Source organism: Mesocricetus auratus, unplaced genomic scaffold (assembly GCF_017639785.1).
Source record: "Mesocricetus auratus isolate SY011 unplaced genomic scaffold, BCM_Maur_2.0 Super-Scaffold_15014, whole genome shotgun sequence".
In the NCBI taxonomy this organism is placed as follows: domain Eukaryota; kingdom Metazoa; phylum Chordata; class Mammalia; order Rodentia; family Cricetidae; genus Mesocricetus; species Mesocricetus auratus.
In genome coordinates this window covers 41,011,834-41,038,977 of record NW_024429186.1, presented here as the reverse complement: position 1 = coordinate 41,038,977, position 27,144 = coordinate 41,011,834, and the positions used below count along the sequence as shown (strand labels likewise).

The 27,144-nt window shown below is 41.8% G+C and overlaps 2 protein-coding genes across 3 annotated transcripts in view; one reads left to right on the top strand and one right to left on the bottom strand.

Moving 5' to 3' along the window:
* Positions 1–14,115, bottom strand: part of Ppp2r5e (protein phosphatase 2 regulatory subunit B'epsilon) — a 138,450-nt gene extending 124,335 nt beyond the window's left edge. Inside the window, exons 1-2 of one of the 2 annotated variants that reach the window (XM_040742919.1) lie at positions 13,962–14,115; positions 11,620–11,783 (exon numbers count right to left, since the gene is read on the bottom strand). In XM_040742919.1, coding sequence (XP_040598853.1) covers positions 11,620–11,776 — 157 coding nt within the window. In that variant the 5' untranslated portion in view covers positions 11,777–11,783; positions 13,962–14,115. The remainder of the gene's footprint in view (positions 1–11,619; positions 11,784–13,961) is intronic. The other variant, XM_040742920.1, reaches the window with a different exon arrangement.
* LOC121139415 (translation initiation factor IF-2-like) lies at positions 12,784–25,583 on the top strand. Its single transcript, XM_040743297.1, has 5 exons — positions 12,784–12,843; positions 14,020–15,109; positions 19,849–20,029; positions 23,493–23,582; positions 25,100–25,583. The coding sequence occupies exons 1-2, from the start codon at positions 12,784–12,786 to the stop codon at positions 14,803–14,805; spliced, it is 846 nt and encodes a 281-aa protein (XP_040599231.1). The 3' UTR covers positions 14,806–15,109; positions 19,849–20,029; positions 23,493–23,582; positions 25,100–25,583.
* The last annotated feature ends 1,561 nt before the right edge of the window (positions 25,584–27,144 follow it).

The window sequence follows — 27,144 nt, the reverse complement described above, 5'->3', positions numbered from 1 at the left end:
CCTGAGGGAGGAATACTGACTAAAGAAAAGCTCACAAATTATATTTTTTCAGTGAAGATTTCTCACTACATTCTTAGGTCTATTGTAACACAAAAATTAAAATCCCATAGTTCCGAAGGAAAAAAAATTAACCACAAAATATTGAAATGAAATCTTCATTAGAAGGGATATCTTTGCAAAGAGCTATCCTAACCCTTTTCTTAAAATAACACAAAAATTATACTGATCTTTTACAAGCACTACAAAGCTTAATCACTAGTATGAACAGACATCAACAAAAAATATAAATTTTATGGAAGTCCATTACACCACGCAGATACACTGTTCTCCCTTAATCCAAATAAAGGACTCTGGTGGTCTGATCAGCCTCTGGGTGGTCCCAAAGACCAGCAGAGAAAGTCTTTGTACACTTCATCAAATGGATCAATCAGTAAAAGCACTCTAAGTCTGTTGTACATGAGATGTACATCCTCCTCTCTCCAGAAGATACTGCTAATCTTTTCACCTGGAAACACGTAGATGACCATCACAAAGTCATGCTCAGAGCTTTAAGTGGGCACTCAAATCTGATCCTTTAGAAATAAGAAGGATTTGCCAGACATTGTGGCACACACCTTAAACCCTGCCTCACAAAACAGAAAGTAGTGGTAATAGTAGTAGTAGGAAGTAGTAGGAAGAAGACGGAGAAGGAGAGGAGAAGAGGAGGAGGAGGAGGAGGAGGACGAGGACGAGGACGAGGACGAGGAGGAGGACGAGGAGGAGGAGGAGGAGGAGGAGGAGGAGGAGGAGGAGGAGGAGGAGGAGGAGGAGGAGGAGGAGGAGGAGGAGGAGGAGGAGAAGAAGAAGAAGAAGAAGAAGAAGAAGAAGAAGAAGAAGAAGAAGAAGAAGAAGAAGAAGAAGAAGAAGGTTTCAAGGCTGGAGAGATTGCTCAGAAGTTAAGAACTCTTAGAGAGGACACAGGTTCAGTTCCCAGGAAGACCCACAACCATCTCTAACTCCAGTTCTAGAGGATGGGATGTCCTCTTCTGACCTCCACAGACACCAAACACACAGTGCACATACATACATGTAGGCAAAACACTTATACACATAAAATAAAATAAATCCTTTTTTAAAATGTAAAAGGTTTCATCAAATAAGTTCATAAACTGATATCAAGAATGAAATAAAATTTGTATTAAATCTTAGCTTTATTAAAGCAAGCTTGGTTTTCTTATTTCACTATTTAGAAAGAAAAACCAAGCATCAATCTTACTACTACTTATCAGGCAATTAGCAACCTACACATCAACTAACAATATTCACAATTACGAAGAAATACTTACTGAATGTCAATTACGTGTAAGTCTCTAACCACCACTGATAGAAGAGAAATGAGGTTTCTATACCAAAAATTATTTTAAGCATGAAAGAAGATACACAACAAATTAACAAAGATCAATCTTCAGATCATAAGAAATAACAGGAAGTTAGACATGGTGGCTCACAGCAGCAATCCCAACACTCAGGGCGATGCTATAAGATCAACAGAAGTTCAAGGTCAGTCAGAGCTACATGAAATTGTCAAAAACCATATAATCCCAGGGCTTATGAGGTTTAGATAAGGAATTCAAGGTCATCATCAACTACATAGAAAGCTTGAAACATATCTCCACAGAAATGCGGGGGGGGGGAGGTTGGATAACAGAAACTTCAAAGAGGTCCCATTTGAGCTAAAACTTGAAGAATGATAAGCAGTCAAGGAAGAAAGTTCTACATACATATAAAGAAACCATCTCACATTCACTGGGTACTTCAGTATTTATAGACCTGTCTTGGTTACATCCTAGAAAGACCCATGCAGTAATTAATTCTTTTTATAGCTTGAAAAATTTTCACATAAACATGCACACCAACTAACACAATACTCAAAACAAAATACCAACACTAACTCTCAACACTTCAGTCTAAATCAAGGCATTTGTCTAATGAGAGGGAGCAAGAACTGAAGAACTGAGTCTTCAAGAATCTGGTGAAAGCAACCAATTCTTTCTTTCAAAACAAAGGTGGTCCCAAGAGAATTTTGTGATTCTAGGGAGCTCTTGAAACTATACACAGTCCCAACTAGATGGAAACCCATGAACCTCAAGTGAAGGACTGCTACTGAGTATCCATAACCCAACACTCTAAAATTCAGACTGCTACAAACGCTACAAATTTGAGGGCACAAACATGTTGTCACAAATGGAAAATTCCACCTGACCTTATTCAACATCTGGGTGGCAGTCAAAACACATGTGCTCTCTAAGTATTATCTAAGATTACGCTATGTTTACAAGTTATTAATGAAACAACAGGAATTCATGTTTAGACTTAGGTCTCATTTCTTAGATGTCTCACGAATAACTAACTAACATTTGAAGAACCCAGATTTAAGCTACACATGTCCACTTTACATGTAAAATGTTTTAAAGGTATGGAGAGAATATTTGTAATATTCTAAAAATAGGCAAACAAAATTCATAGCCTAGAACTACTGAGACTTAAGGGAAAATGTCATGAGCACAGAAAATATAATACAGCATTCACCTACTTTATCACTTACTACCATAAAATATACATAAACCTTATAAAAAGTCAACATTTATCAAAATTTAGAAACAGAAGCACAGATTATACCTGATGCTACTCACAACTAGAGAAACATAAGAGCACATAAAAATACAGTATTTAAATCAGAAACTTCCCAAAACTGAAGACGCTAAAAGGAATCTATCACAAGTTTCAAGGCCAGCCAGGATGATTAAAAAAAAAAAAAGTTGCACTAGTATGACCTAGTAACTTAGAGAGAAGAAAAGCCCATTATTAAATCCTAAGTACATGAAATTAGCCCTAGTCCATACTGCATTACTATAATTTCATACCCACCTCCTACTGCTCTTGCTGTGAACTCAAGAGCTGACAGTAGCTGCTTAAAGCTGTGTGACATCTCCAGGAAGTAGTCCATCTTTCTGGCTAATTACAACACATTGTAAACTATGTCTCCTATGTTTCTCACGTCTTTTTCAAAGAATATAACCCATACAACACATACAAATGTGTGGTAATCAGCTGCTTATGTTAGGACTTAGGGTTAACAGCAGGCTAACGGTATAATTTTGGAGGGATGAAAGTGCTGCATCAGAAGCAAGAGCAGACCTGAGAGCCCTGAGCAACCTTACCGCGGCCAATTCTCAGGGCCAGTCATTTACCGTCACTCCGACTGTGGGCAACAGGACCAAAGCCTAGCAGCCCCCGGCGCAGTTCTCAGCAGTGCTCATGGGGAGCATGACACCACAGACAGCAGCACAGGGAGCTGTGACCTGGTGGCCTCATGCTGTAGCACCTGCTAGCAGGGTTAAAAAGGTTTTAGGACTTAAACTTTTTTTTTAAGAGAATATGTGGCAGTCACCAACAGAATGAAGATAAGCCTTTCTTTGGCTTCTATGATATGTGTATGCCAGACTTCTAGTCTAGAAGAATAACTCCAGAAAATAACAGGGCTGTACAAGAGAGAGAATTTCATGTCACTGAGAGTAGGATATCCATGTTGCCAGTCTTTTTTTTTTTTTTTTGGTTTTTTCAAGACAGAGTTTCTCTGTGGCTTTGGAGGCTGTCATGGAACTTGCTTTTGTAAACCAGGCTGACCTCGAACTCAGAGATCCACCTGCCTCTGCCTCCCGAGTGCTGGGATTAATGACGCCCGGCGGCCATGTTGCCAGTCTTACAGGTCTTCCTACACTTCCAAGCCAGTAGATCTCATTAATGATTGAAGTGAGAGAAAAGAGAGAGGGAACTCTCCCAAAGGCCAAACTCTTCCCAAGAGGAGAGCATCCCACCTTAGTATTTGTTGTGGACACTCCCTCCATGGGGCTCTACCAAAGGATCCCAACCCTCCTGTGCAGGGAGAATTGATGGAGGACACTGACAATCAGACTCACAGGAAAACAAGGTAGACCAGAGAGTTGGGATATGCAAAGGAGCTACTGTCTGCAACTCTGCAGGAGCCTTCCATGCCAAAGACAGCCTGGGGAAGGCGGCAATGAAGATGAGAAAACCTAAGATGAGACCCCAAGTCAGCAGCTGCCTCAACAACCATACATCCCAATTTCCGATTGCCAAGGCAGACACTCTGATAACCTTAAACTACCAATGGCAAACAGACAAAGCACTCAACCCAACAGCTGAGAATATGTCCACCTGGGAGGCTGAGAAGGGCAAGGCTGAATAAATGTTGGATCACCATCTCTACCATCTGGTCATCCAGCAAGAAAAAATAATCATGAAATTCCAGTAACAAGAAGTGAACAAAAGCATAGAGCTTAACACATCAGTGCTTGCTTTGTGGAGGTTGACTAGACAAGAACTATCTGCACTAACTAGAGTGCAAAAACTTTGATTATTTTTATCTAAACATGTCTCTTTTCAATAGTAACTTTTGTTTGTTTATTTGTTTGTTTGTTTGAGACAGGGTTTCTCTGTTATTGTTTTGGAGGCTGTCCTGGAACTTGCTCTGTAGACCAGGCTGGCCTCGAACTCACAGATATCCCCCTGCCTCTGCCTCCCGAGTGCTGGGATTAAAGGCATGCGCCACCAATGCCCGGCTTCAATAGTAACTTTTTTGAAGTCTGATTTTTACTCAATGTACTTTCAAAGGTTTAAATTGTTTCCTATCTGACCAAGTTGCGATCTTAAGTTTTGGGGTGTGTAGGTTTGGTTTCTTAGACTTATTTTATCTGTGTGAGTGTTTCACCTGCATGTATATATGTGCACCATATGCATTCCAAGTGCCAGAGGTCAGAAGAAGGTGCTGAATGCCCTAGAATGCCTCCAGTCCAAGAAGTTCTTTTAGTTTGGTTTGTTTTTCAAGTCAAGGGTTTCTCTTTGTAGATCAGGCTGGCCTCAAACTCAAAGATCTGCCTGTTTCTGCCTCTAAAGTATTAGGATTAAAGGTGCATGCCACCAAGTCCAGCTAAGAAGTTCATTTTAATATTCAGTAGAAAGTTTACAACTACACTTTTCCAAAAAAATAAACCTTGAATGTTTTACTCAGATTTTTCAGCTACACAGGAAAGCAGGAGACAAAACTTCTATCACTGTGTTCTTCAAGGGATGACTGTAGATACAAACATTCCAAAATCCAAAATCTGAACAGTTAAGAAATATTCAACCTGTGCTTACCAGACATCACAGAAATGAGTATGAATGCAAACTAATACTCTACTTTTAAGCCATAAGTGATGAACAAACACTTATTTTCTATTAGTAAAATCATTACTAATGATTTTTGTCAAAGTTAAATTATAGACTAACCTCTATATATCTTATATGGCACTTTTTCTCTGTATGATAATTCTCTATGCCACAAAAGTAAATAATTAGGATGTATTAAAACAAAATGCTCCCAGAGACAGTGGGTAAGACTGCTTTTTGCTCTTGCAAAGGATCTCAAGTCCCAGTATTCACAGAGTGACCCCTAACTGTCTCAAACTCCAGCTCCAGGGAGTCTAACACTGTCTCTGGCTTCTGACACTTATGCACACACACTCACAGAGACACACAGATGCATATAATTTAAAATAAACCTAAAAAAAATGAGACGGGAAAAATACTTTTACCTGAAAGCAAATAAACTAATGTAATCTTTCACACTTGAAAATTATACAGTTTGGCACTCGATTTTAAGCAAAATCTTTATCATTCCTTCCCTGGGGAAAAAAGAATTACTATGTTTTCTCCAGTAACACAGAACAACTTTAGTGTGTGTTAACTTACACATATTCTCTTAGCTCAAAGCAAAAAACATAGCTATTTTTTAAACCCCCCACACACACACAAATGTAGCTACCTGAAGAACACATATCACAATCGATAGTATAAAAAAAAATCAATGACTCTCAATTTGTTTTATATCAGGTATCTGTTTGAAGTATTATGAAATTCTTCCATTTAAAAACAGATAAGAGGGACAGGCGAGATGGCTCAGCCAGTAAAGGCGCTTGCTGCCAAGCCTGATGACCAGAGTTCAATCTGTGGGACCCTGTGGTGGAAGGAGAGAACCACCTCCCACAACTATCCTAACCTCCACACACACTCCATGGTACACACATGCTCACACACATACACACACGTATGAACACATAAAACAAAAATATTATTTTAAAAAGACTTGCTCTCAATAATATGGCAAGACGACAGTAACAGCTGAAAAGTCCAAAACATCCAGGATAGCTATTCCGGTAAATTCAAAACATTCAAGTTTTTCCATGGAAAGCATCTTAACACTGACATGTTGCTTGCAGTCTGCCTACAGCTTGGGGCTAACAGGTGGCACTCACTGACATGACATGGCCAATAGCGGTGCCATCCTCACATTATAAACCAGGAAAGAAGGCTTGCAAGGAACTCTTGTCCAAGATAACACGACTAGCCAACAAGCTCCAACACTTGCAGGCCAGCACAGCCTTCTGCACAACACTGTCTGTCCAATGTAAAACTGCAACGGGAAACAAAGTATCAGATTTGACCCTGTGAAAACCTGCTCTTTTCACACATACATCTGAATGCGCCAGCTCATTACCAAACCTGCAATTATACTCACATCCTACTCTACACTCCACAAGGCAGATCTAGAAGATAAAAGAATCCAGTCTTTACAAAGGCACAAAACTAGATCTAAATGGTAATGTGGAAGTTCTTACAAACGGTCACTCTAAAAATAAAAGTCAAAGCTTCATCTCTGGGAGTGAAGTTTAAGTGGTCTTAGGGGCTAGAGAAATGGGTCAGGGAATAAACCACTTGCCAGAACTCCAGCACCCACATGAAAGTCAAGCAAGCGGATGGCCCACCTCTAATCTCAACCCTCAGGAAGAAGGAAGAGTTATCCCTGAGGAAAGTTACAGCCAAACCAGCCAAATCAGGGAACTATGGGTTCAATGTATAAAGTGAAGTATGATCTAACCTGCACACACTCACAGACACTTGTACACATATTCAGACACACAGAGACACTTATACACACAGAGACATTTGTCCATACACTCTGACACACAGATACTTGTTCACTAACAGAGACACTTGTATGTATGTACTCATGCACAGAAATACAGTGTTTTTAGGGGAATGGACAGATGGCTCAGCATTTAAGAGAACTGCTCTTCCAGAGGACCTGGGTTCTATTCTCCACACCCACATGGCAGCCACAACCATCTATAACTCCAGTTCAAGAGAATCCAATGCTCTCTTCCGGCTTCTATGGGCATTGCACACACGTGGCACACAGACATAAATTCAGGCAAAACACCCATACATACAAATAAAAGGGGAAAGGGCATTTTTAGAAGCTGGGGTGCAGCTCGGTGATGCAGCAGCTCTTGCCTGGCATACATAAATAAGGTCTTGGGTTCATTCCCAGTACCACAAAATCTAAAAAGTATTTTCTCATTAGAAAGAATTTCACCACAAAGAGACAAAGAACTCTTTTTAGCTGAATGGTCACCATAGTTCTTAAAATGTCTGAAGTATCTACAAAATACCCTAAAAACAACTAGGGAGTCAGAAATAATGACACCACTTTCATTATAATCTCATCTTCAAAGATGTAGAGTTTTTCAAAACTACTTCACTCAAATCTCAACTTGCAAAATCGTCTAGGTGGAAGAAATAAGGAAATAAAGGCGTGAAGGGTCAGGTGAGGGAAACAACAGGAAGCAGGCGCTACCTCCACTCCTTATTTGACTAAGCACTGAGTTTGCCCAACTGGCATAACTGTCAAGCCTGCTGCAGTCCAAAGAGCATCTAAGCAACTGTGGGAGGAGATTTTATTCTTTTTCCTAGCTTTTTAAAGCAAGGTCTCAACTGTGAAGGCCAGGCTGCCCTTCAACTCACAGTTCTTTCTGCCTGAGCCTCCTAAGTACTGCTCTTACAGGCATGTACCACTAGTGGTGTGGTTCAAATCTTGGTAGAAATCTTGACTTTATTATAGATACATACATACATACACACACACACGCACAGGCACTAAACTTCTATGGGAGTTTCCTTACCACTAAGATGGGTCTTTATGGTTCAAAAGTTTTAGGTAACTCCAAAAACCCTTTGATATAAAAACAGAGAAAATTCAAATACATGGATGTATAAAGGTTAGCATATCATTTCATTAGAGACATAACTGAGGAAAAGGCAGGCCATTATGTACATGTGCACAGGACCACATGCTAGTTCTGCTTTCTAAAGTAATAATAATAACACCAAGGACCCAAGTTTCAGAAGACCAACTATCACAAAAGAGGCAAGACAGAAACTTTCTTTTCATTTTCTGTTACAGTTTTCCAAGTAATCAGACCTCCCACGTGGTGTACATACATTCATTCAGGCAAACACTAGTACACACAATCAAAAATACACCTTAAAAACAAAAAACAAAAAATTCACAAAATCTGATCACAATATATACTGTATTTATACAACCCTTCTGAGGTAGTCAGGGAAATGCTATAGCAAATTAAGTCCATACCTAGTCTTTAGTATTTATATACAGTTCATTCAGCTTTTTTCTGGGTTTTCCTAAAATAATGCTTTTAAAAAAATTTCACTGGGCGGTGGTGGTGCATGCCTTTAATCCCAGCACTCGGGAGGCAGAGGCAGGCGGATGTCTGTAAATTCAAGGCCAGCCTGGTACAAAGGTACACAGAGAAACCCTGTCTCAAAAAACAAACAAACAAACAAACCAAAAATTCTGGAAAGGAATTTCTTCCTGTATGTTCTATTCTGTAAATTACTTCCAAAAAGTTGGTGAGAATATAAAGCAAAAAAACAAATCAACCAATCCACTGTGGAGAGAGCAAGTATCAGGTAAGCAGCTCACAGTCCTGCAAATTTGACCCAAGAACACACCCTTCTCAGTTCTGCACCTTACTCTACTTCTCTCTGCCATTCTCCAGAAAGACACAGAAGCCTAAGTTTGGAAGCTGGACCCTGACCCCGTATCATGTTAACTACACAAGAATCACTGTCAGGCTGTCTGGACCTGGGCTAGTAAAGCAGTCGCTGGTCCAGTTGCTCTCTAACTCTCCTCTGCTGATAAAATAAGCAAATGTACAAAATCTATTCTTAGGAAACTTTTAATGCTACTAGGCATAACTTTAACATTTTAGAAAAGGGACCTGAGAAAATGTGACTCAATGTCAGAGCACCTGCCTAGGATATCTGGGGTCCTGGGTTCAATCATATTTATTCAATGATCTTTTTTTTTTTTTTTTTTTTTTTTTTTTTTGGTTTTTCGAGACAGGGTTTCTCTGTGGCTTTGGAGGCTGTCCTGGAACTCGCTCTGTAGACCAGTCTGGCCTCGAACTCACAGAGATCCGCCTGCCTCTGCCTCCCGAGTGCTGGGATTAAAGGCGTGCGCCACCAACGCCCGGCCGTTATTCAATGATCTTATAAAGAGATGGTGCTCAACAAAGTAACTTGACAGCCTTGGGGATGCTAGTATAGGGGGAGGTAACCACTGGTGGATGTGCAGAAATCACAGCTCCTGTACACTACTAATGGAAAGACAGCTTCTACAGAAAAACTGCATAGCAAGCCTCAAAAATTTCACATTTGAGCCAGCAATTCTCTTTCTGGGCATGTGCCCAAAAGAAAGGAAAGTGGAGTCTCTCAACAGATACCTGCACACTCATGCTTGTATTATTCACAACAGCTAAACGAATGAATGAATGAATGAATGAATGACAATACATTATATATATAATATATATATACATATAAATACTGAAATATTGCTCACAGTTAAAAGAGTAAAATACTGAGACACGCTACAATGTGGATACATCTTAAAACATCATGCTAATTGAACTAAACCAGTCACAAAAGGGCAAATATTACATGACTCAAAATAGTGACCCTCATAGAGGCATAAAAGGAAATGGAGGTTGCTGGGGGCTGACGGGAAAACAGGGCACAGAAACCATGAAAAGATGGTAGGTGGATGGTTGTGATAGACACACAACAATGGGAACATACTTGCCGTCACTGACCTAAACCTCAAAAATGGTTAATGAGCTGTGCCTGGTGGTGTACATTTTTAATCCCAAGAGTGGTTAATGGACCATCTTATGTCTATTTTAGTAGCATGCTCAAAAGATAAAACATGTGTCCAAATTCTTCCCATACATGCCTGTTTACACGTTTTCCATGAATGCTCAGTTAATTTAAGTGACTATATGAGTCTTACTGAATAAATGTAGTGATTCAGCTATTGAATTCCTTCTAAACCTAAAGCATTTAATCTGGGCTTGCTGGAAATAAAGTTCTTCCCCTGATACAGATGTCAACAGCCATCCCACGTCTACTTCAGATTAAATGAGTTATAAATCCAGTATGTCTCCTGACCTATCTATTTATTCCCTAGAATCTTCCTTCGTGCTTTTCCTATAACTTCACATAATCTATTCTCATAGCAAAATCCTAAATCAAAAATATTCTACAGGGCATGGAGTTGAATACTCTGGAGGCAGAGACAGACAACCTCTCTGAGTTTCAGGTTAGTTTCACAGTCAGACCCTGTCTCAAAGAAATAAGATAAAATAAAAAGTGTTCTCTCCCTCAAAACTTCCCAGAGCACATCTTCACACTTGGTAGACAGATTATCCTTTCCCCTTTCTTTCTTCAGAGCTGTAGCTCAACCCGAAAGTCTCAGGAATGCTAGGCAAGTGTCCTACCACTACCACCCTCCCTAGCCCCAGACATCATCTTTCCAGGACTCAGCGCTCCCATCAAAACCGCACTCCCATCTTATACTACTGTACAAGATAGGCCTAGTACACACACCTCTAACCCCAGCTTGTGGGGAGTAGAGGCAGAAGGCTCAGCAGCTCAAAGCCAGTGTCAAGACTCAAGGCCACAGAGTTCAAGGCCAGGCTTGGCTACATAAAACCTTGTCTCCAAGAACTGAAAATCCTTGCTCTTAATATACCACAAAGATGAAAATATCATGGAACTATGATTGCTAAATATTTGTATTTGCATTATATGAAAATGCAAATGCATATTATTAGTTAGAAGTTCTACTTTCTTGATCTTTAAAATTCAGTATCTTCAAACACCACTTCTTTTGATGGTAAATTGGTAGAACTATTTCTTTTACTGGGATCTACTTTCCAAGACAGTGCAATTAATAGATGTCAACAAGCAAATCAAGAATTGAAAAACATAAATAGGGCCAGTGAGACAGTTCAGCAGATAAAGGTGCTCCCTGTCAAATGGGATCACTTGAGTTCAATCCCTGAAACCCACATGGGAGCAAGAGAGAACCAACTCCCACAAACTGTTCTCTGACCTCCACATGTGCATAATGTACAAGTGCACGCGCACACACACAGACACACACACACACACACAATGTTAGGAGGGAAAAAGTCAGACATTTCTACCATTTAGTTTTCCAGCTTATCAGCTGGAGAAATTCACTTACAGGATAAGTCTATTTAGATGAGCCCTTTAAAAGTAAAGCAGGTAGACTTGGTCACATACCAGGAAATTCTGGGTCTCAAACCTCTCAACTCTCCAGATACTATGCAGACACTTATCAATGGGTCTTACCTTTCAGCAGCGGCAGAGGTGTGAGCTCAATGGGCTTGCCTTGAGATCTAAACTGTGAGGAGCTCTGCGACCTCTTCTGTCTGGCTTTTCTGACGGACTTCCGAGAAAATCCGTCTACTTTATCCACTGATGGAGGAGTAGTTGGTGCTGAGGACATATCCCTACTGAAGAGAAAAATGTGACATGAACATGGTCCCAAGGTTGTCCACATTCTAAAATTTCTACATACAATATTCATGAAAAAGTTTTGGTAATATGTACCCAAAAAAAACATCAATTAAGAAAAGTCTTCTCCGAAAAACCAAAAAAAAAAAGTCTTCTCAAGGGAAAAAAATATAAAAAGTAACAAGGCTACCATTAAACAAAATGAGAGCTCTAATGTATCATTGCTCCATTACAATCATTAAAAAGATTGTTTGCCTGGACTTCAAGTGTCTATATTGTCTGCCCATTTTAATTGCACAGCTATTCCCATCTTGGGATTCCTGAAGTGATTTTGGAGCTATTCTTAAGAGCTGGAAAATGTCCATAGAAACATTTTCCCGACATATTTAATATTATGAATGGGCTAAAACCCTTTCTGCTCTTCAAGAATCTACATAAATGAAGCCAGGTGTGGTACTCAGTCATCCCAACTCAAAGAGGTTAAGGCAGGAAAGGTAATGAGTTCAAGGCCAGACTAGGCTACACATAGCAAGTGTGAGGCCATCCTGGGACACAGTGAGAGGAAATTCTGTCCCAAAAAAACAAGCAAACAAAACAAAACAAACTACTTCACCATCTGTATCTGACAACTAGGTGAAATGCACATTACTGACACTTTCTAAGCAGGACTTTCAGTGCCGTGTGCTGCAATTGCTACTACGAGCTACCACACCACAAATGAGGACAGGCTAGATTACTTGAAAGAGAACACACAAGAGGCATAATTAAAATTATTTCAAAAAAGTCTTCTTAAGTGAAGCCATCTTAAATTATTTAAGCTTAATAAATAAAACTGTAATAAAACCTAGCACCAAGCTGAACTGAAAACAAAACTTCATAGCCTTCAAAGATGAAGTCAAGTTTAGGTTCAAATGTTGTTGTGTTCCATCAAAGCGATGGAACTGACAGAACAGCTTTCTACAATTTTTTTTAATCTTCTAAAATTATTCAAAAGGATAGATGCTAAAAGTCCCAAGCATTAAGCTCAGCCTCATTCACCAAACAGATGTCATCATCCAGGTGGCACTGAAGCGTCATGCAAGATTAATGGCAGACTGGATAGACAGAATGCATACAACGAAGTGCTAAAACACAATTACTCAGCTGTCACACCGACACCTAAGACAAGTGCTTTTGTAACTTCCACGAAGAGTAAAACAGTTGCCTCCCCAATTTGTAAGGCTAAACAATCATCTGAATTACCTGGATCCAATAAAAATAACAAACATGAGGCAGAGGAGTGAACAACGTTGAGGTTTAGTTTGGAAATTTTGAAGACTTCTTGGTTCTTTCATTAGAAAGTTATTTTGTTTTGTTAACTGTCTAATTTGGTTATAAATATAATGTGACAGATAAAACCAGAATTGTAAATTATAAATGCTGTCGAAAATGTCAGATTACTTCAAAATATAATGATCCCATCAGCAAGAAGTTCTACATCATACTTGTACGGTGTAAATTTAGGGATATATATGGTGATCTCATATGTGATTATTTAGATTTCATTCTAACCCTAGGAACACAAGATTTCTGCAAACCTCGTTCCTTCATCACTCATTGTGTCTCTCTTTAACGATGATCTATAGGTAGCTTTCTTTTTAATCATTTGCCTCTTATGCGCACAGCTCTGAATAAATGTCAAGGATCTCCTCAACTCGGAAGCATTGCAGAACTGATAACAGCGGGGTCCCTGCAAAGCCCAGAGAAACAGGTTTCACCTGGGCCACTGCGCCCGAAGCTTTCGCATTCTCCAAACAGCAGGCAACCGGGGCTTTTCCAAGGGGAAGGAAGGGATCAGGGAAGTGGCCTGTTTGTCTGTAGGTATGTTCACATAAACCCCAAGCCCTGGAGAAGCTGCGCGGCCACGGACTCTTCCTCGCTGCTCCCCCGCCCCCGCCAGTGGATGGGGGGGCAAGAAAACGCCTCAAAAGCGGGAGGGAAAAGGGTCGGGAAGGCAGAGTGGAAGAGAGGTGTTGGCCCCCAAAGCCTCTGCAGGTAGATCAGACAAGTGGGCCGGGCGCTAGCTCCCGCGCACCCCACCCCGCCGCACCCCTCCGCGGCCCGGGCCTGGCCTTCCCGAACCCGCCGCTCCGCAGGTTCCCCGGGAGGCAAGCCGCGGGACCGGGAGCTGAAGTTACCTTGAAGCTCCTGGGGAAGAATCAAAGATGATCTGTGGCTGCGCGGGGCGGGCGGCAGGCTAGGGGCCGCGGCGGGGGCGGGCGGCGGCCCGGGACGCACAGGGGGAGGTCCGGGCAGCGGCGGAGAGCCCCGGGCTACGGCAGTCCGGGGCGACGTCCCTCCGGTTCCGCGGTGGCGGCGGTGCTTCTAGGCCTCTCGGCTGGCCCCAACCCTCAGCGCTCCGGCAGTGGCAGCGGCGGCCTCACGAACCTCCCCCGCGGGCCCGTCCCATCAAATCGGCACCGACCCGGTTGCGGCTCGGCCGGCGGCTCTTCGTTCACATTCCCGGCGGGCGGCGCCTCTGCTCGTTGCACCGGACCCGGCGGCGGCGGCGGCGGCGACGCGGGGAGGGGGAGGAGGGAGGAAGCCTGGATCTGCAGCGGCAGCGAGCGCGGGAGTCGGGAGGAGGAGCTGGAGCCGCCGGAGCCGCCGCTGCCAGAGCCGCCGTTCGCTACCCGCGCAAGGTCCCCGTCAATGCCCCTTTCTCTCTCCTATTGTCAATATCACCGGGCGGCTGAGTCCATGGCACACACGCAACCGAACCTCCTGGCTGGCAGAGCCCGCCTCCGACGCCCGCCCACTGGAGACTTCAAACGGGAAGCGAGACTTCATTGGTCCTCGAGCGCCTTCACTCTCCGGCTAGCAGGTTCGGCTGAGACCCGTTCGGGGATTGGCGGCGCGGGGAGGGGCGGAGAAACAGGAGGGGTGTGGAGAGACGAGGCCAACGATTGGGCGAGGCGCCGGGGACCCGGATGCAGCCGCGAGCTCGGGCGGCCAGGCCGCCACTTCCGCCAGGGCGTCTGAAGTGGGGAACTGCTGGGCCTGAGAAGATCGCGGCGGGCGCGTCCGAAGCTGGAGCTTCAGCACGGCGGGACCCTGTGGACGGCGAGCGTCTTCACTGGGGATTCCGAGGGCCACAGGGCGGCAGCCCCGGTGCCTCACGGTTCAGCCCGCAGAGCCCCGCTCAGCACGGACCCAGCGCTCCCCGGTGCCACTCGTGTCGTCGCGGCCCTGGAAGCCGGCCGAAAAGCCCCCAGTGGCCTCCGCTCAGCGGGTGGGAGGCCTGGCCACGGTTTGGGCTCTCACCTGGTCTCGTAACCCCCCAAAAGTCAGTTCTGATTATCAGCCTCTTGCCCCTCCGATCTCGGTAGAGACCAGCGCTCCGGTCACTTCTGCAGATGGGAACGCTGTCACCACACTGCAGCCTCGCATTCAGATTGCCCGCATTCGCTGTGTCTGGGCTCTGAAATACCCAGCCCCCAATTTGACAGATTTTAATTGACAGTTTGAGTCTGAGTTTATAGAGATGACTTACCTCTATCTAGAACGAGTACTAAAATACTTACATATGTGGTTTTGCATCTTTGGTGAGCCTTAGGCCAAATGATACATTTCCAGAGAATATTCTTAGACTGTCAGTCAATTTGAATGCAAACTGCATACATTTGTTATGGAAAAGAAAAATCCTTAATAACTAATTGCAAGCATCAAACTACCAGTTGCTCAAAATTGGAAAACTGGAAGGGGACATACAAAAGAAATAATACTCATCCATCAACCCGTGCTAATCACTATCATTTTGTTGTACTATTAGTAGTTTTTATTATTTCATATTATGTATATCATTACATATTCTCTTTGAAACTAGAATGCTTCATCCTGTAGCCTACTTTTCCCTCTCAGTATCATGTCACGTGTTCTGTACAGTTAGGGAATATACATATATAAAGCTCTATCATAAGCACAAGTGATAACAATGCATTCGAGCTTCTTGGTTATGTCGTCTGTTGCAAATTTCTATCCACTTGGGTAGAAAAATAATTCTGTGCTATGAAAGCGAATGTTACTGCCCTGAACTGAAATGGGAAACACAGAAAGATGGCTTAAATGAAAGCAGGCTCCCCCTATTGACTCCGGACAATTAGCTGCTGACTGGCTGAGTATCCATTTTTACTCTAGTAAAGTTCATTACCCTAGGCTGCATAATTGTATAGAATTCATGTCTACTTCCTGCCTTCAAGTAACTTATATTCTCATACCTCAGTCTTCAGAAATGTTTAATATCCTAGCCAAGCAGAGCCTGTTTCCGCAATGTCTGATTGGTAAATGCAAAATTAAAACGAAGAAAGATTTTGAAGCCAACTCAATTTCCCTTGGCAACAGTTGAACCGTTAAAAAGTAGTGCACGTTTGAAATGCTCACAGCTGTTGCTTAGAACATTTCACATTTTGTAGAGTGAGGATTTTGCTTGCAAATTATGGATGTCTATAAAGACAATTCATTTCAAAGACATTTCATTTTCTATAAAATAGCTGAGCAACTGAAATGAGCAGGTCTTTTTAATGTGGAAGCATCCTTGCTTATATGAGGTTTGTTCCCTGGACCAATAATTTCATAAGGAGATCTCTAGATCCCAGGGGAAGTGGAGTGTACTCCAAGGATAGTGCTAGGCAATCCACTTGCAATGCAGAAGAAAAAAATAACAAGGGCATCTATGCTTAAATTTAAAAAGCATTAAGCTCAATATTTTATATACAGAATGAATGGTCCTGCACTCAGTCCATGGAATAGCCCATTGGCCTAGAGCAGCATAGATGTCCCCTGGGAAAAGTAGGCAGTGCCCATCCCCAGAGGATAGCTCAAAGGGTCTCTTTTACCTGTTGTGACATCCCGTGTTTGCTGGATTCTATGAGTGTATTGTCTAGGCTTAATTAAACTAAACCCACAAAGCAGACAAATGGCCTTAAAAGAGGCTCACAAAGGAACCACAGAACAAGCAAATACTAGGACTGAGACTATAATAAAATGTTTGACAGCCCTCCTTCAGAGTTAAAATGACCATCTAATAAGTCCAACCGTATTTTAACTTAAATAGCAAAATTGTTAAAAACTATTAAAAACTATTTGTAATGTACATTTATATCCACCATCACCAACAGTGAACTATGTCCTATGTGCAAGTGTTATGACTGAGTCATAAGATAAATAAGGTAATATGTGCCTATTTTATGAGCAAATAAACATATTTAGAATATGTGCTCCCAAAAATATGCCAATAGTAGTACATTAACAAATTTTGATACTACTCTTCTAGCTATGAAAAGGGAAACATGATAGCCATGGGGAGGTCATTATCAAGTGACAAAATTCAGTTCATTTTTTTTACCACATGTAAGCTTTCACTATCCAGATCTCAAAGCTGAGTTTATCAGGAATCTGTTGGCAGGTTGACCAGGTGATTAGAAGATACAGGGTATCAAGTGGTAGCTAACTAATCAGCTACAGAAATGCTAAGACAAACTGAAGCATCATCGAGCTGATTATCTATTAGACATGGTCTTCAGAGGTAAAGTAATCTAATGCACTGGGGGCGGGAGGCAGGAGTCCATGAAGCTGGCTATGGGCTGAGGTGAGAAGCCTGGGACAGCTGTGGCAACAGCTGTTTTCTTAGGACAAGAGATGGGAATAATCCATACTGCTATGGTGCCTGAGGAACTGATGTCGTATTTCTTTGAGCTGCATTTACCCACTGGGAAACACCCTGTTCAGTGACATTTCCTTGAGTCATAATTTTATTACTGCTGTTACATTTTCAGATGTACTTCAAAGGCTGTAGCTCTTTTACAGCTTTCTGTGTGGCTAAGGTGACTAATTATGGCTTAAGGTTTAAATGGTTATGTGCTCTAGTTGTCTGCTTAGCAGCCTGAGCTGTAATCTAAACCGATAGAAGTGACTATCTGAGGACCTTTGCACTGTCTTATTTTGAATGTCCATGATGGATCCGGGAAGGGACAGAGGCTTTATCACTAATGGGGAAGAGGGGGAGGGAAGAGCTGACTCAGTCCATAAAGTGCCTGCTCTGAAAGTATAAGACCTCAGTTCAAAACCTCAACACCCACATTAAAAAAAATTAATAATCTATGTGTGATCAATGGCATCTGCAACCCTAGCACAAGAAGGGCAGGTAGGTGGGCTCTCAGACTTCACTGGCCAGGTGGTGTGGCCAACGGGGGAGCACAGGGTCCAGTGTGAGACCTTGTCTCCAAAAGAAATCAAGAAAAGAAAGATTCAGCCTAGCGTTGGTGGGGCACGCCTTTAATCCCAGCACTCGGGAGCAGAGGCAGTGGGATCTCTGTGAGTTGGAGGCCAGGCTGGTCTAGAGAGTGAGTTCCAGGACAGCCTCCAACGCCACAGAGAAACCCTGTCTCGAAACCACACACCCCCCAAAAGAAAGAAAAGAAAGAAAGCTTCAAGTATACTTTATTTCACAGAGAATAAACCACAAAATAATGTACCAAGAAATACTTTGACTTGTGAAATTGTCAGTTTGCACAACTAAATGATACTGAAGTTATCCCTAATTATAAGTGTAATGAGGATGTAGGCGCTGGGGCCAGAGGCCACCCAGCTCTGCCCTGGTCTTGGTTTCCTCACAGATAAATAAGCAGAGACTCAGCCTAACTCAGGGCTTTGTGTAAAGACATAAATGAAGTTCTGTATTTACTACAGTGCCTGGCATGTTAACTGTTTAACAATTAACTATTACCAAAATCATCCTTTTCCTTTTAAGACTTTATTCATCTAGAAACTTAAGTTCCCCGCCCCGCACTGACCTTCATGACTTTATTCTGGCATACCTCCTGTGGCAGGAAGAAGACCAGGAGCCGGGAAAGCAAAGGCATGCACTTCCACGCTAAGTGATAGAACGTGTGTGGGAGCATTCATTAGCAACAGCAGGGTTGCGTTTTACAATATCCATATGTTTCTGAAAGTTAAAAAAAAAAAGAATAGCTTAAAAAAAAGATCAGTTGATCTCTATCTTCATTTCTAGGAGGTTCAAACTATTTTTGCTCTCAGTTTACCTGTTAGGGGCTGGGCATGGTGGCATATACCTATAATTCCAGCACTTGGGAGACTGAGGTCGGGAGGGGGGGGATGGTAAGTACAGGCCAGCTTGTGTTGCAGAGAGTCTGAAGCCAGCCTGAGATGTTGTGTGACCTTTTCCAGGGAAAAGTGAACAAATTTACCCCAGGCGGGGCACCAGGACAGGTCAAAGAAGTGACTCCAGGGGTGGGAGAGTCAATTCTCTTCAAGGGTGTGGCCCCTGGTAGGTCAAGCATGTTTCCTCACTGATCTCACTGGTCGTCCCCCACACCCATGAGGATGGGAGCAGCATAAGACTTGTGGTGTTATACACAAAATTTTAAAGGGGACATGAAAATGGGGGTGAAGGATAGAGGGTGTAAAGTAAATCTAGAGGAGTCACAGGAGAGTGAGAGTGAATATGACCAAAATTCACATATGCATGTATGAAATTCTCAAAGAAGTAATCACAAGATTGTATTTTTAAAAATTGTCCTGCAGTACAAATCGGGGTCCATCTCAAAAAATGTCAAGCTAGCATCAGGACCCTTGTTAATCAGTGATTAACCATGTAACGTCTGCATTTGTCCACTTACACTCCTTGAGATGTTTGCACCATTATGGATTGGGAGGGGTACATGGGGCTTCACCACTCCTGGTGATTTATATACAAAGTTAATGGTTGGTAGAGGAAGGGAGAGACATTTTCTGTGGTGGTATAGGCTCTGGTAAGGTGGCCAGGGTCCTGCAAACAACACTAATGAAATTCACTGGGCCACCATAAGAAGAAGAAGGAAAACAACAAGACGGGAAGTTAGAAGAGGCTCTCACTGAGGAAAGAAACAGGAGGAAAAAGGAGGACAAGGATGGGGATATATGTGAATAGGCTCCAAATGCATTATGTACATGTGTTAAAGGGTCATAATGAAATCCTTTATGTGTAATTAATATTTTTAGAAAGAAATGAATCCTCTCCTTTCCTAGGACCTGACATCACGGGCCACATTCACACTGTGAAGAAGGCTGTCCAGATCGGAAAGTACTGCCTGCACCTGGGTAATGACTTCCACCCCAACGAGCTTGTATGCAAGGAGATCACCGTTATCTCTAGGAAGAAACTTTGCTAGCAGGCTATGGCACCCATTTGATGAAGCAGATCAGACAGGTATCTCTGCTCAGTTCCAGGAGGAGGGAGAGGAGGGATAATTATATTCCTGAAGTTTCCACCCTAGATCAGAAGACCACTGGGGTAGTCCCTTTAGTACTCTGGCAATCTCTCCAACCTGCAGGTCACTCAGCCTACAGTTGAGATGAGTTTCAAAACATGTAGAGATGTTTGAATCCGTCCTGTAGTATTTTCAACAAACCTGGGGACAATTTTAAGATATTATATTAAATGTACATTTGAATTGTTTCCCACCCAAGTCTAGTGAAACTGAGTTTATTAGGATTACTTACAGGATTACAGGTGAAGGATTGTTCATAAGAACTTGAACTTGGTTGCCTCAAAAGCAGCTGCAACATCAAAGCACCCCACCCCAGTTTAGGACTCAATACACAACAGCATCGGTGGAGCTACCTGCACAATTTGTAGATTGCACAGACAACCAGAAACTCTGCTCTCCCCATCAACTGTCTATCAGCTATAACCTTGGGGAGGGGCATTGTGAGTCTTGTAACCTTCAGGAGTCTCCTGAGCCTAATGAATTTGGTTTACTTTCTAGGCTTTAAGTGTTTTGTTTACTTTCTGATACTGACCAACCTTTCTCTGCCCTCCATAAGGGAACCTTCAACCTAAAGGCAACAGCCACATGACACTGAACTACACAGAGAGATTGTGTCCCAGAAAAAGAACCAAGGCTCTGTTTTCTAGGCGTATCCTGACCTTTAGTGATAGTCTAGCCAACCTTAGTGTGATGGGTATCTGCTTCCCTCCCTCTCCTTTCAATCCCTAGGAGGACCACACCCTCCCCTGCTTCATGTGATCCTGGAGGAATTGTTGACCCTGATGATTCCCTCTTCATTCCCTCTGGGGAAGTGGGTATATGACTCAGAGGTCAATTGCATCTTCTCCAACATTTTAACTGTTGGGATCATAAAGCATAGAAGTGACTAAAGTTGGAACTACCTTACAGCTGGGTCTTGTAAGAAGCCAGCCATTTGGAATAAACTTGACAAAAGTGTTTCAACTTTAGAACTGCTGGATCCAGTAGTGGCTGAAGCTCATGTGTTTCATGGTCACAAACCAGTCAATTCCCTTGCTTATTAAATCACCTTAGAGTTAGATTTCTGTGGGTTACTCCCCCAAAGAATTCAGACTAGTGACAAAAGCAAGGCTCTCCTTACTTTTAAGCCTTAATTATAAAGGGTTTTTTTTGTTGTTGTTGTTGTTGTTTTGGTTTTTTTTTTTTTTGTTTTTTCCAGACAGGGTTTCTCTGTAATGCTTTGGAGGCTGTCGGAACTAGCTGTTGTACTCCAGGCTGGCTTCAAACTCACAGAGATCCCCTGCCTCTGCCTCCTGAGGGCTGCGATTAAAGGCATGCACCACCAATGCCTGGCTAATTGTAAGGTTTCCTACACATTGAAATAAGTGAAATATTTAGATGAAATCTAATCTTATACATGAGGGAATCAGTTAAAGTGACCCTGCTAGGAATTCTTCTCTAGTCTAATTTATCAAGCTTAATTGACTCATGTAATTAAATTTTCAAGTTTAGACTCAAAGCAGATATCTTAAGAATTATGGGCTTGGGGCTGTACAGTTGACTCAGCAATAAAGAGTAATTGCCGGTCTTGCAAAAGACCCAGGTTTGATTCCTGGTACCCATGTTGTGGCTCACAACCACCTCTCTCCAGTTTCTTGAGCATCTAATAATACCTTCTTTTGGTTTCTGTGGGTATGAAACACAAAACTAGTGACAGACATGCATACATACACATAATTCATACATATAAAATATTTTGTAAAATAAATCTACAAAAACAATGTATGTAATTTTGTTTTCTGGGACAGAGTCTCGTTATGTATTAATATGTAGACCAGGCTAGCCTCGAACTCAGAGATCTGCTTGCCTCTGACTCCCAAGTAACTGAACTAAAGGCATGTGCTACTATGCCTGGCTCATGCATATAATCTCATATGATACTAGTAATAGTAATAATAACAGCAAACATGCATAGCTATTTAGTGTACTTTCATAGGTAGCACTTAATGGTACATTCTTTGGCAATTTATCTTTTAAAAACTTAGACTCAAGAAGGTTTCCCAATGCCAGACAGCTATTAACCAATTGAATCATAATTGGAATGCAGTTCTTCCAAAGGCTAAGCCTCTTCACACTGTATCTATTTGCAGATGACACATCCAAGTAATTGAAGAGAAAGATAGTACTGTTTTCATCATTAAAGACATAGAGGTCAAATCCTATATGAGAATCATTGCAGAAAGAAAGTAGAAACAATAGATCACACCTCCCATCAATGTCAACATGAACTCCCTCATATTTTTTGAACACTATGAGCTAGTGACCTCAGCAGACAATTTACAGTTTGGACATAATATGTTGTCTAATCCTCAAAATAACCCATTTGTGTGAGCACTGGTACCCTGCCCTACAGATGCAGAAACCAAGAGACAGAAAACATGTTTCACTTTCCAAGGTCATCTACCCACTTAATGCTTGGGTAGGAGAGAGACACTAAAATTCCCATTTTGTTGCTTCTCCCTCCCAAGGATCTACACAGTCTGAGCATGGTGTAGAACATACAGAACCCATGATTCCCTGGGCCATGTGGTGAATGCCTTTATTCCCAACACTTGGGAGGCAGAGGCAGGAGGATGATTTCAAGACCAGCCTGGTCTACAGAATAAATTCCCGGACAGCCAGGGTTACACAGAGAAACCCTGTCTCAAAAAACTGAAAAAAAAAATCCAACAAACAAAACACAGAAACCATGCTGCTCTTGAAGCTCCTTTCTCTTGACACTCCTTTTTTTGGTGAGGACTCCTGGCTGGTAGGGTAAGATCACAGCAAGGATCCAACCAACCTCCTGCTAATAACAGAAGAAGACTTTCTGGAGAAATAGGATTTAAAGAGCTTGGGAAAGAAAGGAAGAAGCTGTAGTCACAGTATCTGAAAACATTCTTTTTGATGATATTTCTAAGTGAAGAAAGTATATATTCTCAGATTTGAAAGGTTGCTGACCCATTTAACAAATCCACTGGCAAAAAGATCAAAGTATTTATATTAAAAAAAATTCTAAAAACAAGCACTGGTAGCTGGAGGTTGGCTCAGTATTGAAGGACTTGCAGTAAGATCTGAGTTCAATCCCCAGAAGTCAGGGAAGGACTGACGCTGACTTACACACACACACACACACACACACACACACACACACACACACACACACACACACACGCACGCACACACGCACGCGCACTGTTGGTTCTTTTTGTTTTTGTTGTTTTTCACTCTTTACTTTTTGGGGGCCCGACATCCAGCTGCCAAATATATCACACACGGAATCTTTTTCTTACTTATAAATGTCCAGCCTTAACTTGGCTTGTTTCTTACCAGCTTCCCATCTACCTTTTGCCTTTGGGCTTTTACCGTTCTCTATTTCTGCAGTGTCTCCAACTAAGAGAGCAGTCAGAGCCGGGCGGTGATAGCACACATCTTTAATCCCAGCACTCGGGAAGCAGAGGCAAGGGGATCTCTGTGAGTTCAAGGCCAGCCTGGTTTAAAGATCCTGTTCTAGGACAGGCTCCAAAAGCGAGAGAGAGAGAGAGAGAGAGAGAGGGAGGGAGGGAGGGAGGGAGGGAGGGAGGGAGGGAGGGAGGGAGAGAGAGAGAGAGAGAGAGAGAGAGAGAGAGAGAGAGAGAGAGAGAGAGAGAGCCAGAACTTAACACTGGAATCTGCTGGCACCCACACTTGATTCAATGGGTATTGGAGTTGTTTTGTACAAATCCCACACTTGATTCAATGGGTATTGGAGTTGTATTGTACAAATGGAATGTTGGGGGCCTTTCTGGTATTCTAGAGTATGTTGTAGGGGAAAAAAAGAAAAACCAACAGCCCTGACATGCACCCAATTGTTGTCTACAACATCTTTATTTCCTCAAATTAAATTTGTAGTAGATTAAGATATGTTCTGCCATATTACCAGTCTCATTACCTACTCTCTCATTCTATCTAAGTCTATGGACCAAAAATATGAAATTACTTACAACTTTTTAAATTACGCAAGTAGAATAATTGAAATATCTTCTATATATTTATTAGTCTTTTGTATTTTTGTCTGCAAATTATTGGTGCTTTTTGCTTATTTTTTTCTGGTTACACTTTGGTACAGTTGTGATTTATGTATATGAATTTTATATATTAATTTCACATAGAAGAATATACTATATTTCCTTTGGGACTGTTTTCATTTTGAAGTATAAATTCTCAGAAGTCTTTCTTTTAAAATTCATCCTCCTGGAAATCTTTCATACAAAAATACTTTTAAGGTTCACCAGGGACATTCATTGTAGAATTTTAATGACAAATGGAAACAATTTAAGTATGTATTAGTTGAAGGATAGTTAAATTATAGTTCAGTCATACTGTGGGAGATAGTGCAGCCATTAAATATAAGGGCACTATCTGTCATACAGAGAAATGTCTATGATATAAAGTGGAAAAAGGCAACTCAGAATAATGGGTAAAGTGGTTTCTTATTTGTATTAGTATGTATGAAGTAAATAAAGACATTCATAAAATAAGCCTAGACACTTAGAGGAAACACAATCCCTGTAAATACGTAGGAAGGTCTCTGGGTGGATGTCCATGGAGCTGCTACTGGATAATAGCTTTGGATGTGGGTTGGAGAGGTTGGGGCAAAAATTAGATTATATACTTAAATATTGCTTTCTTTTTATAAGGGTCATTACTTTTATATTTATTTTACAAAACATCTTAGAGTTACAGAAAGCCACAAACAAAAGTCATGTACCCACCACATAGCTGTAGAAATAAAGTGGGGCAAACATAGATGACATCTCCAGTGTGACCTTTGATCATATGCCCTCTGTGTTACCTTCAATCATACTCCCTCTTTGTCAAAATCTGGATCTGGTTCTTTGTTATTCCTATAGTGTCACAATTTTACTAAATATACAACATGGAGCTTTTACATTAGCTTCTGAAGTTTGGTTTTCAGTCAACATTGTTTGCATCTGTTTGTTTTGTTTTAGGGCACCAGGTCCTCTGGAACTGGAATTATAGACAGACCATCGTGAGCTGCCACGTGTGTGCTGGAAATTGGGCGTGGTTTCTCCCTAAGAACAGCAAGTGCTCTTAACCTCTAAGTGGTCTCTCAAGTCCCCTGCACTGTGTTTTTAATGTAAGCATACTAACAGAAACACTAGGTCATTCCTCTTGCTGCTACTTAGTATCTGGTTTGTGAAGGTTCTGCAGTTTAATTGTTTCACTGACTTGGATATTTCCAGAATGCTAAACTTTTGAACAGTGATGCTATCAACATTCCTGTGCTCATCTCTTGTGTCCTGAACTTTCTCTAGCGTATATTTCTAAAAGAAAAAGTAGTCAAGTTGCTTTCCTAAATGATTACACCAATTCGTAATTCCACCAATGATACATAAGATTCTTGGTTTGTTTTGCTTTTGTTGATGTTGTTTGGTTTTTGATACAGGTTGCTCTGTGTAGCCCTGACTGTCCTGGAACTCATTCTGTAGATCAGCCTGACCTTGAACTCACAGAGATTCACCTGCCTCTGCCTCCTGAGTGCTAGGATTATAGATTATAGTGGTGTGTGCCACCACTGACCAGCTACATGAGATTCTTTTTTTAGGGTTTATTTGTTTTTATTTATGTAACAAGTATGTGCCTGCATCGGTTTATGTGTATCACATGCATGCAGGTGAGCATGGAGGCCAGAAGAATATGGTAGGTCCCCTGTAACTGGGGTTACAAATTATTGGAAGCCATCAGATGTGGGTGCTGGTGACAGAAATCAAATCATCTATAAAAGCAGTACTTGATCTTAACCACTGAGCCTTCTCTCCAGCCCTGATACATGAAATTCTATTGCTCTAAAAAAATGTTTCCACACATAGAAAGTAGACATTATTTTTCAATTTTTATTTTATTGTTTTTTCATTAAATTCTAATATGCATTAAGTTAATTTTGGAACTCAGTGAGTGCTAAGAACCTAAAATATTTTATAAATAATCAGTTTCACACTACCATTCATTTGTTGATGAAAGTTTTCCGGACCAGCAGGATCCCACCTCCCTGGAGTCCCAAATAAACACACGAATGCTATATTAGTTATAAAACTGTTGGTTGGTAGCTTGTGGTTCTTATTGGCTAGCTCTGTCTTTGTTTTTGTTTTTTTGTTTGTTTGTTTGAGACAGGGTTTCTTTGTATTGTTTTGGAGGTTGTCCTGGAACTCACTCTGTAGACCAGGCTGGCCTCGAACTCACAGAGATCTGCCTGCCTCTGCCTCCCGAGTGCTGGGATTAAAGGTGTGCGCCACCAACGCCCGGCTGGCTAGCCCTGTCTTAATTATTAACCCATTTCTACTAATCTAAGTATTTCCACGTGGTCTTATCTTACTGGAGAAGGGTCCAGTGCGTCCTTCTTTCCCGGTCTCACATGGCATCTGCTGTCTGTATACACTTCCCAGAATTCTCCTCATCTCTTAGTTCTGCCTATCTCCCTGCCTCTGTTGGCCACAGTGTTTTATTCATCAACCGATTAAGAGGAACATATACACAGAAGGACTTCCCCCATCATTCATTGACATAGTGAGTCCTTCACTGCATACTTTTCAATCCTCTCATTCTCACCTGATGACCCATCTAGCTGAATTCCAATGCTCCACTGAGATTTTACTGTAATCGTCTTAGGCCCACAAGCGATTTTGGCTTAAATGTACGTGTAACTAATGTCCTCACATTCTGAACTTCTCACTGTATGGAATCCCATAGCCTTGGCCTTCTGCCAGTGTCCACACTGCATTGTACTCAGGATCACCATGCAAAAAAACGGACCAGCGTCCTCCTCCTTGTACCCTAAGCTTTATTGATTTTTTTTCTCTATGAAACATTGGTTCCTGAGTGATGTTCCCTCCAGCCAAAACCCTTCCTCCCCACCACTCCCTGCTTCTTCTTCTTCTTCTTCTTCTTCTTCTATTCTTATTATTATTATTATTATTATTATTATTCAAACCGTTTTATTCTTTCAGAGGCTGGCTAGGGTCACAGCTACTCCAAG